The sequence below is a fragment of the Excalfactoria chinensis genome, chromosome 2, assembly GCF_039878825.1.
Source record: "Excalfactoria chinensis isolate bCotChi1 chromosome 2, bCotChi1.hap2, whole genome shotgun sequence".
NCBI lineage: Eukaryota > Metazoa > Chordata > Aves > Galliformes > Phasianidae > Excalfactoria > Excalfactoria chinensis.
The window spans coordinates 67813245-67826320 of record NC_092826.1 but is presented as its reverse complement, the minus strand read 5'-3'; the positions used below and the strand labels follow the sequence as shown (position 1 = coordinate 67826320).

Here is a 13076-nt window from a genome sequence, read left to right as displayed (position 1 = left end):
CCAGCCATCTTGCTTCGCGCAGATGTTTTCAGTTATCACATACTTCCATTTTTGTTCTGCCTAATTTCATCATGTCTCCATTGATTTTTACGCTTGTTCTTGGCTCTTACCTTAGCTTGGTCCAGTCCTTCAAGCTCTCCTTCATATGCTTGATACTAATGCCTTGCCAAAGTAAAAAGATAAATCCCAATGAAGCTGAAGCATTGGGCTGTAAAGTATTTTTCTTAGGATATAAGAGGTACACGTGATTCATAAGGCTTCCCACAAGGTAGACCCCCATTCTAACATGAGTGCCTGCATATGATTGTAAAATAAATAATTTGGTAAATAGCCTTTGAAGAAGGAAGAATTCTTGTCTGTTTTTTTAAAGTGAGAACTTAATTTCTTGGTTATATAGCAGAGTCCTTGGTGCAGGTGGCTGGTTCTTGCCATGTCAAAGACAGAGAAGGAAATTTCACTTGTTATGGACTTGCTCTAAAAAAGTCATACTCAGATGCACTGGAAATAAGTAATGGATTCTGGGCATTAAAGTTTATATAAACAACCAAAAGAGCACCAAGAAAACAGTTTATAATAAAATATAAAGAAAAATGCAATATAAAGACCTTTTGAAATTGTATTCTAATTTGTCTATATCGTTTACAATCCAGGAAATGATCTTGACAGAGCAAGGAGTTTTACTGTTAGGGAAATCTACTGTTGAACCACTCTCAGCACCAGTAAATGTAGGGTACAATTTCAATCACCAAGGTAGTTCTCTGCCCCCTTTTTCTTCCCATGCTGTGAGCTAACATGGAATGATATGTGTGCTTGTTGCCGTGTGTGCCTAATACAACATGTGCTGTTTTGTTTTTTTTGTTTGTTTTTTTGTTTTTTTTAAAAAAAGGAGCTTTAAAAACTGATAAGATCTCCTAAATGTATATTAGAGGCTAGCTCTTGCATTTAAAATGAGAGCCCATTTATACTGGGTGAAACTGCAGTTAAGTAAGGTTTCTGAAATATTTCAGCTGTCTATAAATAAGCACTCTGTGGCCTGGTTAGTACTCTGCAGTGTCTTGTATGCAGTCTCTTGCTGTGACACATTTATGTAAAGTAATGGCAGAAAAATGATCATTCTGAAAATAAATTCCTTTCATCCTAACTTTTATTTCCCCTTGTTTGAGCACGAAACTTCACTGGAGGTTGTCAGATGTGGTTATTGATCTGGATCCAACTGCATAACTCTAGCCAAACAGTCTAGGGATAACTAAAGAGTGTAGTCTTTCCTTTTTCTCACTTTTAATTTAAATCTGATTTTGAAGAAAGTTAGTATAGTGGTAACTAAATACTGAGAGTAAAGCATGTTATCAAAGCAGAATCAGCCTTGTAGTGGCTCAGAAGCCTAGAAGCCCTCCTGGAGCAGCAGTATACACATGGCCATAGACCTCTACACACCCGAGGGTTTTGACAGACTGTGTTAATCAAGTAGAGAGAAAAGACAAAAGACGCTAAAATTGGAGTGTTACCAATACTGAATGAAGTCTGGCAGGAGAATCTTTCAGCATAATCTGGGGACTTGCCCTGCACACTGAAGGAGTCTGACCTCCTTTCTCTTTCTTCTCTGATTTTGTCAGTTCTTGCACGATCAAAATTGTGTCTTGTGAAAGTTTTATCAATGAAATTGTGTACCTTGGGTTTAGTGGCAGGCTGTAGTCTTGTTCTGATATATAGTCCTCTGTTGTACAGAAAATATTTCTGCAAGCTTAGTGTAATAGAGAAAGATTCATCTTTTTCAAAAGCACCGTGAAAGTCCTGGAGGGTTATTTATTACCTAATGTTTTTATTGCAAATGGTGCAAAGTCCAGAGCTTTCACTCCATTGATTTCAATGAGAATTTGTTTAAGTAAAATATGTGATGAAGCTTAAGTAAAGATATGATATGAATCCCACATTTCTAACCCAAGGCAGAGTATGCTCAAGGCTTTGTGTAAATACAGGTGTGCTTGAATTTTTCTGACCAAAAAGGAGGTAAAAAATTATTTTGTAGTAATTCTAAGGCAACAAAATCATTCTTCTATAAATTATGTTTTTGGAATGATTAGAACAGACTTAGGAATGATGGGTGGTGATTGGTGGAATACCTGTAAACTAGGATGGAAAACAGAAAGATTGAGTGCAAATTTTGGAAGTCTGCTTCATCCTTCACAAGCCCTTCTCTCAGATAAACAGCCCTAAATGGAAGAAGGAGCCTTACACTAGAAAATAAGAACATCTGTACAAGATCGAACCACAAATCCAACAGTCTGTTTCTTAATTGTGGCAATGACCAAAGCCAAGAAAAAACGATGAAAACTAAGAAAAGAGGAAACAGTAGAATCATAAAATGGCTTGAATTGGAAGGGACCTCAAGGATCATGAATCTCCAACCCCCCCAGTCACAGTCAGGGCCAGCAACCTCCTCATGTAATATTGGACCAGGCTACCCAGGGCCCCATCCAACCTCCCCTTGAATGCCTCCAGGGACAGGGCATCCACAAACTCTCTGGGCAGCTGCCACTACTGGCCTGTGCCAGCTCCTCACCACTCTCATAGCAAAGAACTTCCCCCCTAACATCTAACCTAAACCTTCCCTCCTTCAACTTAAAAACATTTCCCCCTGTCCTGCTGTTATCTACCCTTTCAAAGAGTTGACTCCCCTCCTGTTTATTGGCTCCATTTACGTTCTGAAATGCTGCAAAGAGGTCACCTGGAAGCCGCCTTTTCTCCAGGCTGAACAAACCCAGTTCCCTTAGCCTGTCTTTGTAGGGGAGGCGCTTCAGCCCCCTGATCATCTTTGTGGCCCTCCTCTGGGTCCTCTCCAACAGCTCCCCGTCTTTCTTGTACTGGGCGCCCTGGACTTGGACACAGTACTCCAGATGGGGCCTCTCAAAGGCAGTGCAGAGAGGGACAATCAGCTCCCTGTGCCTGCTGGCCACCTCTCCTCTGATGGAGTCCAGGATACCATTTGCTTTCTACGCTGCAAGAGCACGCTGCTGGCTCATGTTCAGATTTTCATCCATCAGGACTGACAGATCCTTCTCTGCAGGGCTACCCTCAAAGGTAGTGTGTACACATGCCCTTGTGAGTCTGCTGAGGTCCCTCTGAATGGCACCCCCTCCTTCCTTAATTCTGTTACTGGGCAGCAGCGAAAAGAGCCTGGCCCCCCCCACTCGACTGCTGCCTGTTCGATATTCATGAGCACTGATGAGATCCCCTCTCAGGGGACATGCTCCACGCCCCTCCTCATCCCTGTGGCCCCCCACTGTGCCCTCTCTAGAAGTTCCCTCTTTCTTGAGCTGAGGAGCCCAGAATGGGACACGGTACTCCAGATGCGGCCTCACCAGGGCTCGAGGAGAGGGGAGGATCACCTCCCTCAAACTGCTGAAGGATGATGGAGAGCGGCTTGGCAACCACATCTGCCAACTCCCTCCGCACTGCAGGGTGCAGTCCATCTGGGCCTAAGAACAGGTCTTATGCAAGGCCGATTCTGTCCCCCCTCCCTATCTACCAGCGCAAGGAGCTGCATTCCCGGGAAGTAACGAGCCTTATTATTAATGACCAAGGCAAAGAAGGCATTAAGTTCCTCAGCCTTATCCTGATCCTTGCCACCGCATTGCCCTCAGCATCATCCAACAGGGGATGGAGATTCTCCCTAGCCCTCCTCCTGTCCTTCCTCTAAGTGGCCAAGTTCAGTTCTAGCTGGGCTTTTGCTTTTATAATTTTCTCCCTGCACAACCTCACCATGTACTTGGAATAGTTGTAAGCAGCTTGCCCATTCTTCCAAATACCATAAACTCTCCTTTTGTCCCGAACTTCCAGTCAAAGATCTCTGTTCAGCCTGACCGGCCTCCTTGCCTGTTGGTGCATCTTCCGTGACTTGGTGATGGTCAGCTCCTGTACCTCTAAAATAACTTCCTAAAAGTATTCCGAGCCTTCCTGGGCTCCCATGCCCTCCACAACTGCCTCCCAAGGGACCCTCTCAACCACCGTCTGAAAGAGGACAAGGTCTGCCCTCTGGAAGTCCAAGGGGGTACCAGTTCTGCTGACTCCCACCCGATGGAAAAAACCAGCATATGAAGATCACCCTGCGAACTCCCACCCAGCCACTCGCTTGCTCTTCCTACCCAGGAGGAAAGCAAGAGAAAAGGGGATGGAAAAGCATGTGGGTCGAGATAAAGACCGGGAGATCTCTTAACAGTTACTCTGACGGACAAAAGAGATTCAACATGGGAAATGTTTAAGTAATTTATTTTGAGATAAGCCAATTAGATTTCCCCTAGCCAATCAGATTTCCCCTAGCCAATCAGATTTCCCCAAGCAAGATAGCTTTCTCCTAGCCAGACAGTTTTCCCCTGGCATCGTTGTCACGGGCTGGATCGCCGTGGAGCCTGAACTGATAGACGCAGGTGTACTCCGGGTGGCCCCAGTTGCTCAGCACTTGCAGCCTCACGTAACTGATGAGCCCAGAGAGCTTGTTCTGCAATGAGAAAAAGAAATGAAATGCGTTTTCCTCTCTTCTCTTAGACCACTGACAATGCGGGAGCGACACAGTCGCGCAACATCTTACTTCAGGCTGCCCTCCTAGGTCTTTGACACGCTGATGTGCTCCTGTAGCACAATCAGAACATTTCTTACCCTGCTCCACCTCTTTGGCCACATGAGTTTTAAGAAATAAACAGCTACCAAAAGCTGCAGCAAATACGCAGACAAGTTCTTTGCACTTGCTTTGAGTGTGTGTGCATGCACAAAAAACATAACATGTAATGATGTTACACTCATTAACTTCTCCAACAAGTCACCCAGGCAGAATGGCCTCCCTTACGCTGCCTGTTACCGGCAACAACAAAGCCCTTGGAAAGCCACACATCCCCAGTGTGAAAGTAGCACACCAACAGTATCGCATACTACGAGAGGCGGCCACTTCTGTGTCATTGCAAGTCACTTGGCCCCGGTGGTTTCTGCTGCAAGTGCAGCTGAAGCTTAGCTGTGCTAAAGGCTGTAATAGCTTGCAAGCTTAAAAACCAGACGGAAGCAAAAACAGCACGGCACTCTGGGCATATGCAGGTAGGAAGTGGCAGCAGAAGAAATGCCAGAGGGCCCCCATACACCCCTGGCTTGGAAGCTTCTGCCCAGCCAACCTGGTTCTCCTCTCCCACGCTTCACGCCCCTCTTTGACAGCGTACCTTCAGTTGGAAGGTCTGACTGGGAGCCTGGCCTGGAACAAAGGTGAACTCTCCCAGGAAAATTCCTTCCTCGTCCTCTTCATCCTTCAGGCCCTACAGGAAGACAGGGGTAGGGAAAACAGAACAGTGGGATGCGCTGCCGGACACGGATCACAGAGCCCCACAGGGACTGGAAGCAGAGGCGGTCTGGGACCATCCACTGTGCCACTTCCCTTTCCCTGTGACTCTCAAACTACCAACTCGCCCCACGAGTGGGAAACCTTCTTTGCTGCGTTACACTGGACAAAAAAGGAATGCTGTGGAAATGGAGCAACTCTGAGGAGCTTCTTTCCCTCCCAACACAGGGAATGACTGCATGCCACAGAGCCCTTGGAGCTGCAACCACCGTCCACCTCAAACGCAATGTAGAACCCCCACAGCCCAGGGGAATCATTTACATAGACAGCAAAGTCCTTAGGAGCACTGGAGATGCTGTCTGCATGGTACGCCCCTGCTGGAATTCCATGGTTCATAGTAACTGCTGTGGGAAAGACGGCCATGGGCAGCTTGATGACAACGCGCCCTTGGCTTCCTGGGAAAGGCCAGCAGTTTCCTGGATGGTTGTCAGGCTAAAAAGAGAAGAAGGAACAGTGTTCACGTGCAAAAGAAAAAAGTCCTGGCTGGAATTGCTGCCCAGCATCAGAGGCTCTAGAGGTTTATTGGCCCATCAGCTCTGCTCTGAAGCACAGGCATACATGCATGGCAGTGAGCTGGGTGCACAACTCACTGAAGCTCTCAGGCTCCTTCTTTGGAGGAGCAACTTGCCAAAAACAAGGAGGGGCTGCAGTGGTTGAGGGTCACGTGCCAGGGCAAAGAAGGGCTGACCTGCACGAGCCTTTCCTGCAAGGGGAAGCAATCGCTCCCTCTCATCCAGTCCCACCTCCTTCCACCGGCACCAGCCGGGGCTCTGGTTCAGGTAGCTCGGGAGCAGTGCCAGGATGGGCTGGCAAACACAACATGGGGCCCTCCTGCAGTGCACACCCTCTGTGCCCACCTGGGTCCACTGACAGCCCCAGCGATCTCGCAGCCCAGATCACTTGTGGCACCTCATGGATTCCCCTTCAATGCCAGCCTGACAGTTCCACGATGGCTGGGAAGACAAGCAAGCTAGCAGGGCAGAAGCTTGCACAAGAAGGACTGGGGGCAGTCTGGTGGAAGAAATTCTCAGTGGGGATACACAGGAGGGGACTGGGGCCTTGCAAGAAGACCGTAGGTAAGGCAAGCTGGGAGGTGAGGCAAGTTTAAGGAAAACTTCTGGCAGGGCTTTTGGTTCCCTCCACCCCAAACCATTCTTCTCCTGTTTCTCAGTGTTCTTACCTCAAGAATAATCTCAGGAGCCCTCATATAAGGTGTCACCAGCAAGGACTGCCAAAACACTTTCCCACTTCCAGACCAGGAGGGTGAAGTCTTGGAATGAACGATAGCAGCGCCTGCAAATTAAAACACGGGCACAGTGGTCAAGCAAGGCCAGGAGGAATCGAGGCCTGCTGACCCTGTTTTCCACATAAACAGCTGCACAGAGAAGCCGGCTGCCCTTGCACTGTCCTCCTGAAGAAAGCTTCTAAGCATCATACATCCCCAACAGGGATAATTCCCTCCTTCTCTCTTGCCATTTCCCTCTGCAACACAACGCAGGGACTCAACTATCCTAAAGGGCAGCATAAACTGACAGCCAGCTGAGCAATCGCGTGAGAAACAACACCAAGCAGGAGTAGTGCTTTCCAGATGTGCTCCAGCCCACTGAAGACTCTCTCCGCAAGCACACTCTCAGGGCACAAAGCGGCCGTTCACTCCTCACCCCTTCTCCCCCACTGCTGCCCAAATGCCCATCCTGTCATAGCAGACAAGAAGTGCGTTGGAACCAACTTCTGTGATTTCTATGTTTCTACAGTGTAATGGCACCTGAAGTCTTGCTGGCATAATTGGGCATCCAGGATGGGCTTTCTTCCAGCTTCTCCAGTACTTGACTGATCAGGTCTTGAACAGCCTGGGAAGGAAGACAAAGGAGAGTGCTCGTTAGAAGGAAAAGAAGGGGGAAAAGGGTTGCCTCCCAGCTTCCCTGCAAAACCAGCCAAAGCAGACTTGGCTGCTCCACTTGGATGTAAGCAACGCTGGAGTTGCCTGGGAACCTCCAGAACTCTACTATGAACATCTGGCATGGGAATGGAGAGGGGCTGCTCACTCCAGTGCTCTGGACACGGCTGTGTCAGGAAAGCAGAGGCTTTTTCCTGTTGGGAAGCCCCATGACGGACAGGCAGCACTGACAGACAGTCCTCTTACCTCGCCGGTAAAGCCTGGGAGCTCAGTTCTCCGGAAGGCCTCGTGGAGAGCACGCACAGTGATGTCCCTTGCTCCCCACTGCAGGAAATGAAGCCGCTGCTGGATCTTATTCTGCTCTTCTACCTGCCTCGGCATTTCCAGCTTACCACGCACCAGCCTGGAGACAGCAGGTAACGGAGAGAAGTGAACACGGCTCTCTTCTCACAAGACATGTGCCTCACCGCGCGTGACAACAGGGTAGCCAAGATTCAGTAGAGACTTGACTACACTGGTTGGCAAGCTTTAAAAGATCCCAACCAAGAAGGTTCTTCCTGGGTAACTCGGGGGGATTGTGGAGCTGTAGCGGTTTGAAAGAAAAGCTGGGAGAGGAGAATGGGAAACGGGAGAAGCACGGGCACTGTGCCATGGAAGTGTGACTCGGGTAAGAAGTGGTAATGGACAAGAGTCAGAGCTCCTCTAAAGAACGGTCTAGCCAAAGGGAGATTGTTTTGTTTTTTACCTTGGACTCATTCCTGCCACAGTCTTGACCCCTTCAACAGCGCTTCCAATGCAGTAAACGCCTGTCAGGAATTCCACAAAGCTCTCAATCAATTGCCTACATAAAGACTTGGCGTTCTGCCTTGGGCTGCCCACTCCCCTGTCCCTGGGCAGAACAAACCACTGGGGGCTTCCTAAAGAAGCATCCTCAAGTCAGAGCTCTACAGAGACTCACCGAAGGTCACCACAGCCACGGTGCACAGCACAAGGGCGACTGTTTGCCAAACCTTAGTTTGCCTACAAAAGGAGGAGAAGCGTGGTGAAGAACGGTGACGCAGGCAGTATCTGTGCAGCTCCGAAGACGACAATGGAGCAACAGATGTTTCCTTAAAACTCGTGAAGGAACCACATCCTTACCAGTCCCCACGCACGCCTTCACCTCGTTGCTCCATTCCTCTGGAGCACAGGATTGCAAAGGAGTGAAATTCGCAGCTCGCTAAGGAGTGAGACAAACCCTCTCCAACAGTGAGCCAAACCCTCTCCAACAGCTACGCTGTCAGGTCCGAGAGTGGCTAAGGCGTGGGGACAAGCTGCCTCTGTGCTGAGGGCCCTTTGTGACTTCACAGTTGTCAGTGATGTCACTGCAGAGGAGGCGGCGCCATGTTCTGAGGCACAGCCCAGCCTGACAGGGAACAGCTTCTGCACCTCCTGCCTGCAGGGGAAAGATCCTGCACGGTCATAAGACCTCCTGCCAGCAGCCTGCTTGGTAGGATCCTGCTGAAGGGGGACAGGCTGGGAGCTACAAGCCGCCTTTTTCGGTCCCTTCTTTTGACGCTCTGTACATCAGATGTCTCACTCTGGGTACCCAGACTTTTCCAATGCTTTCCTGTATCCGTCTTCCTACTGTCAGCCAGCGTTTCATTACAGCCACGGCACAGGCAGTTCCTGTAGAAAACACCATCAGGAAAACATTGCACGTAGTCCTTCCTGCTCGTGAGAATTTCCACGCACTTAAATAAATATATGTTGTTGCCCTGTACAAGATGTCAAGTCATGCCACTGCAAATTTAAAAGTAGCCCACGGGGGAATAGAACAGGGATCACAGAATCACGGCTTGGGTTGGAAGGGACCTAAAGGGTCCTCAGGCTCCAACCCCCTTGCTGCATGCACAGCTACCAACCTCCATATCTAACACTAGACCAGGTAGCCCAGGGCCCCATCCAACCTGGCCTTGATCACCTCCAGGGATGGGGCATCCACAGCATCTCTGGGCAGCCTCCTCCAGCACCTCACCGCTTTCTCTGAAGAGGACTTCCCTGCTATCCAACCCAAATCTTCCCTCTCTCAACACAAAACCATTTTCCCTTCACCTGCTATTATCTTCCCATGTAAAGAGTTGGCTTTCCTCCTGCTTATCCGCTCCCTTTAGGAACTGGAAGGCTGCATTATTAAGGTCACCCCACAGCCTTCACTTCTTCAGGCTGAACAAGCCCAGCTCTCGCAGCCTGTCTTTGTAAGGGAGGCGCTTCAGCCCCCTGATCATCTTTGTGGCCCTCCTCTGGGTCCTCTCCAACAGCTCCCCGTCTTTCTTGTACTGGGCGCCCTGGACCTGGACGCAGTACTGCAGATGGGGCCTCTCAAGGGCACAGTAGAGAGGGACAATCAGCTCCCTGGGCCTGCTGGCCACCCCTCTTCTGATGTACTTATAAACAGCTTTTGTGTTCAGTTGTGCCAGTGGCCAGGGCAGGATCACACACCATAGGTCATTGCTGTCCACACGCTGTAGCATTTCAGTGGCATTCCAGAGATGATGAAAGAACAGAACAAGCATAATGCAGCCAAGTAGGTAAAGGTTTTGCTGCAACCAGCTGAAACCTAGAGGCACAACAGAGAGCTGATGGCCTTGCTGGCAGCAGGACCGTTCTGGTGGCGGTCACAGATTGGTGGGCAGAGGGGCCTGCTGCCTTCTGGTGTTGGCTTCACTTTAGAAGCAGACCCTAAGAAGGAAGGGAGAGGGACTCTCCCATTGTGGACATGGCACTGCTGCCAGATGAGACCTCAGGATGTTGCTAAGTCAATCTGATTCCCCCCAGATTGTTCTGAGGAACGCTGAAGGCTTGATTTTTGCAGCTAGAGGGAGACTGGAAGGATGAGTACATCATTGGAGAGAAAAGGGTAGAAATCAATAAGCTCTGTTGAAAAACAATTTTAATCTTGTAACTAGTTTCTTTCTTACATTTCCTGTATAATTTTTCAAATAGATTGCTAAGACATTAACTGGGCTACCAGAAATGTCTTAGTTTCATATATATACATATAACAAGATTTTGAGTATGACGTTACATTTCCCCACTCTCTCAACACTCCACAGTTTATGATTCAAAGACCATCTGAGCCAGGTGTGGCATCTTGATTAGCTAATAGCTTTCAATTAATTAATTTTCTTCCCCTGAGAATTGCCTAGTTAACCCTTAACTCACAGAAGCAGGTGCAGCCTCTGATGGAAAGTCTTTGGGCAAGTTAGGTGCAGGATGCATAAGAAATTGCCTCCATGTGCTCATCATGAACTCGATACCAGCTTACCTCATCTGATACGCTTCTAGGAAAGCTAGGAGAGCAGTGATTTGTCTTTGTCTGCCACCAGCTGACCTCCTTCCTCTGTCCTCCAGGGGCTCTTGATAATACACCATTTCTCCCAGTTTTCCTCTTTTAAGGCCTTGCTGCTTTCTCCCTACTGTCAGGGCCCTCCTGACTTCCCATCCTTCCCTGTAAGATTCATGAGAATTTGCTCTGCAGATTTCTGTGCTTCCTGCAGCTGATCTACCATTTAGAGGTTGCCTTGTAGAGATGGCTGACCCAGCCGGGGTACAGATACCTGCTGTTATTTTTAGTCAGAAGCTGCAGGCTTGAGATGTCAGGGAAAATGACCTTCCCTGGAAAAACAGCATTTGCAGTGAAGTGAGAATAATCCTTAATTTCAGGGAACCTGCGCTGAGGACAGAAGGCGTCTGATTATATGAAATATCATATGCAGAAAATCATAAACTCTGTTAAAAGTTTGCCGTTTTTCCAAGATGAAGTTCTCAATTTATTCAGTAAATTGGAGGACGTTTCTGAGAAGTTTCATAAGCAAAGAAGGAGCAAAACGTTCCACGCGTGTCTTGCCAAAGCTGTATTCTAAAAATCAGCCTCTGCAAATAGGTGATGTGGTCTCTTAGGAAAAGCCGGGACTTAAATTCTCATGAACCGTAGAGGTGCGTGAGCAAAAGCGAGTGGAAGTCGAGGATGGCAGCCGTTGCTGCAGTCTGAGCAGAGCCAGCCATTAAATGCACTTAGGCAGCGCCTGCTGACAGAGGCCCTCTGGCAAAATAGATGGAGAAGTACCTGCCTAATGGGCGCTAACAGGGCTTATGCATGAGCAGGCTTTGAGAGGCTCTGACCTGTCAAGACTGAAACATTTCCAACTTTTGCTCACAACTAGAAGTGCATGTGTAATGCAAACTGGGGGGGGGGGGGGGGGGGGGAAGACTAATTATGTATTCCTTAAAGAAGTGAAGAACTAAAAATTACTTTTTAAGGATATGAAGATTTAAGGAAGGGCATTCTGCCATTTAGATTTAGCGATAGCATTAGGAAATAAAATCGTTTCATTCAATTTTCAGTCACATTTGTAGCCATTAGTTCCCTTGGAAACTTGTCAAAGCTTTAGAGCACAACCACCAAGGCAAACAAACTAACAAAAAAGGCACCAGGAAAGGAATACTTTAAAAACAATTTGCAATTGATCTCTAAATACTGTCTTCTTCATGAAATCAGCAATGTGGGAGACTTCTCAGAACAAAATCTTTTATGTCTAAAATTGTATAGTTTTCTGTTTGTATTTTGCTTGATGTACCTAAGTAAATACGTATTTACACACATACATCACATACTTGCGTTATATTGGATATTTCTTTTACCAGCGGTAGGTTTCAAGAAAATCCTATTTGGATTAAATTAGGACATAAACATTAGAAACATGGGCATTCGTGTCTCTTTCTCCAAATCTAATAATTACCTTTTTTAAGGGGCAAGAAGAAATTGTCCCCTAGGTGTTTAGTACTACACAATGGAATAGGTGAATTATAGATTTTGTCTGGGTTTTTTTGCTGCCCTCTTTTACTGCACTAAACACTGGCCACTGCCTGAGGCAGAATTTCAGACTTGAACTAAAATACTCATATATTACATATAATCTTAAATTTTTTGTTTCCTATGCAGCAAAATCACAGTAATAAGAGAGTGAATAAATTGCTTAAACCAAGCCTTATTATACTTACATAAATGAGAGCTCCATGCATGGAGGAAAGATTAGCTATCAAGTACATAACCCAGGTTTTACACAATGCATATATAATATATTTATTTCTGTAAGTACAAATTATGATTTTTTTTTTCCTCCTTCAGCAAGTAAATAAGAGGGTAAATTTTTTGCAGGTATTGATTGCTAATTAAAACTATTTTTTTACATCATTTTAAGGACTAGTATAACATTACAATGGAAAACTATCATCATAAGCTGCTCTTTTATTACTCCAAGGAGTTTCAGTACTGTAAAGAAATCTGTATTGTTGTTGAGTCTGTTCTGCTGCAGCTGCTTTAATATGGATACTTTCTTTAGAACTTTTCCCTACCTGTCTTTCTTCAGTGGATGTTAACAGAAAAAGAAATACTCATAACTTTTCTAAGTGCATTTTTGCAGAATACTAAGAAGAATGGTTTGGTACATAGTACTTTAAGATAGTAATCTAAATGGCCTGGTAGAACCTTTATTCCACCTTGAGTTCAAAATGCACCCAGTCTTAAGAGGAAAAACGGGCTGATAACATTCTCTCTTAAATACAAAACAGTGCTTGCATTTTATAACATCTTTTTTTTACTTTATCTTTCTAATAGGGACAGTGATAGCTTTCTAACCTCTTTATGTGTGGGTTAGATATATCTAAATACATGCTACGAGGGATACACACTGGGCAACACTGCAATGAACATAGGTTGATCAACTCTGCTGATAAATGTGGCAAAGAGTGTTTTATGAT

At 46.7% G+C, this 13076-nt stretch overlaps 1 protein-coding gene across 1 annotated transcript; it reads right to left on the bottom strand.

Moving 5' to 3' along the window:
* Positions 1-4291: 4291 nt before the first annotated feature.
* On the bottom strand, positions 4292-8602 carry LOC140248932 (SUN domain-containing protein 3-like). Its single transcript, XM_072330068.1, has 9 exons — positions 8415-8602; positions 8233-8294; positions 8020-8080; positions 7521-7677; positions 7143-7227; positions 6558-6670; positions 5639-5809; positions 5202-5294; positions 4292-4495 (listed from the first exon to the last, which is right to left on the bottom strand). The coding sequence occupies exons 1-9, from the start codon at positions 8447-8449 to the stop codon at positions 4352-4354; spliced, it is 921 nt and encodes a 306-aa protein (XP_072186169.1). The 5' UTR covers positions 8450-8602; the 3' UTR covers positions 4292-4351.
* Positions 8603-13076: the final 4474 nt, after the last annotated feature.

Coding starts and splice junctions, on each gene's coding strand:
- LOC140248932 (XM_072330068.1), bottom strand. CDS start 8,449: ATGGAGCAACGAGGTGAAGGCGTGCGTGGGGACTG. Junction 6,671..7,142: donor TTATGCCAGCAAGACTTCAG/GTGCCATTACAC, acceptor TTTAATTTGCAG/GCGCTGCTATCGTTCATTCC. Junction 4,496..5,201: donor GTCAGACCTTCCAACTGAAG/GTACGCTGTCAA, acceptor TTCTCATTGCAG/AACAAGCTCTCTGGGCTCAT.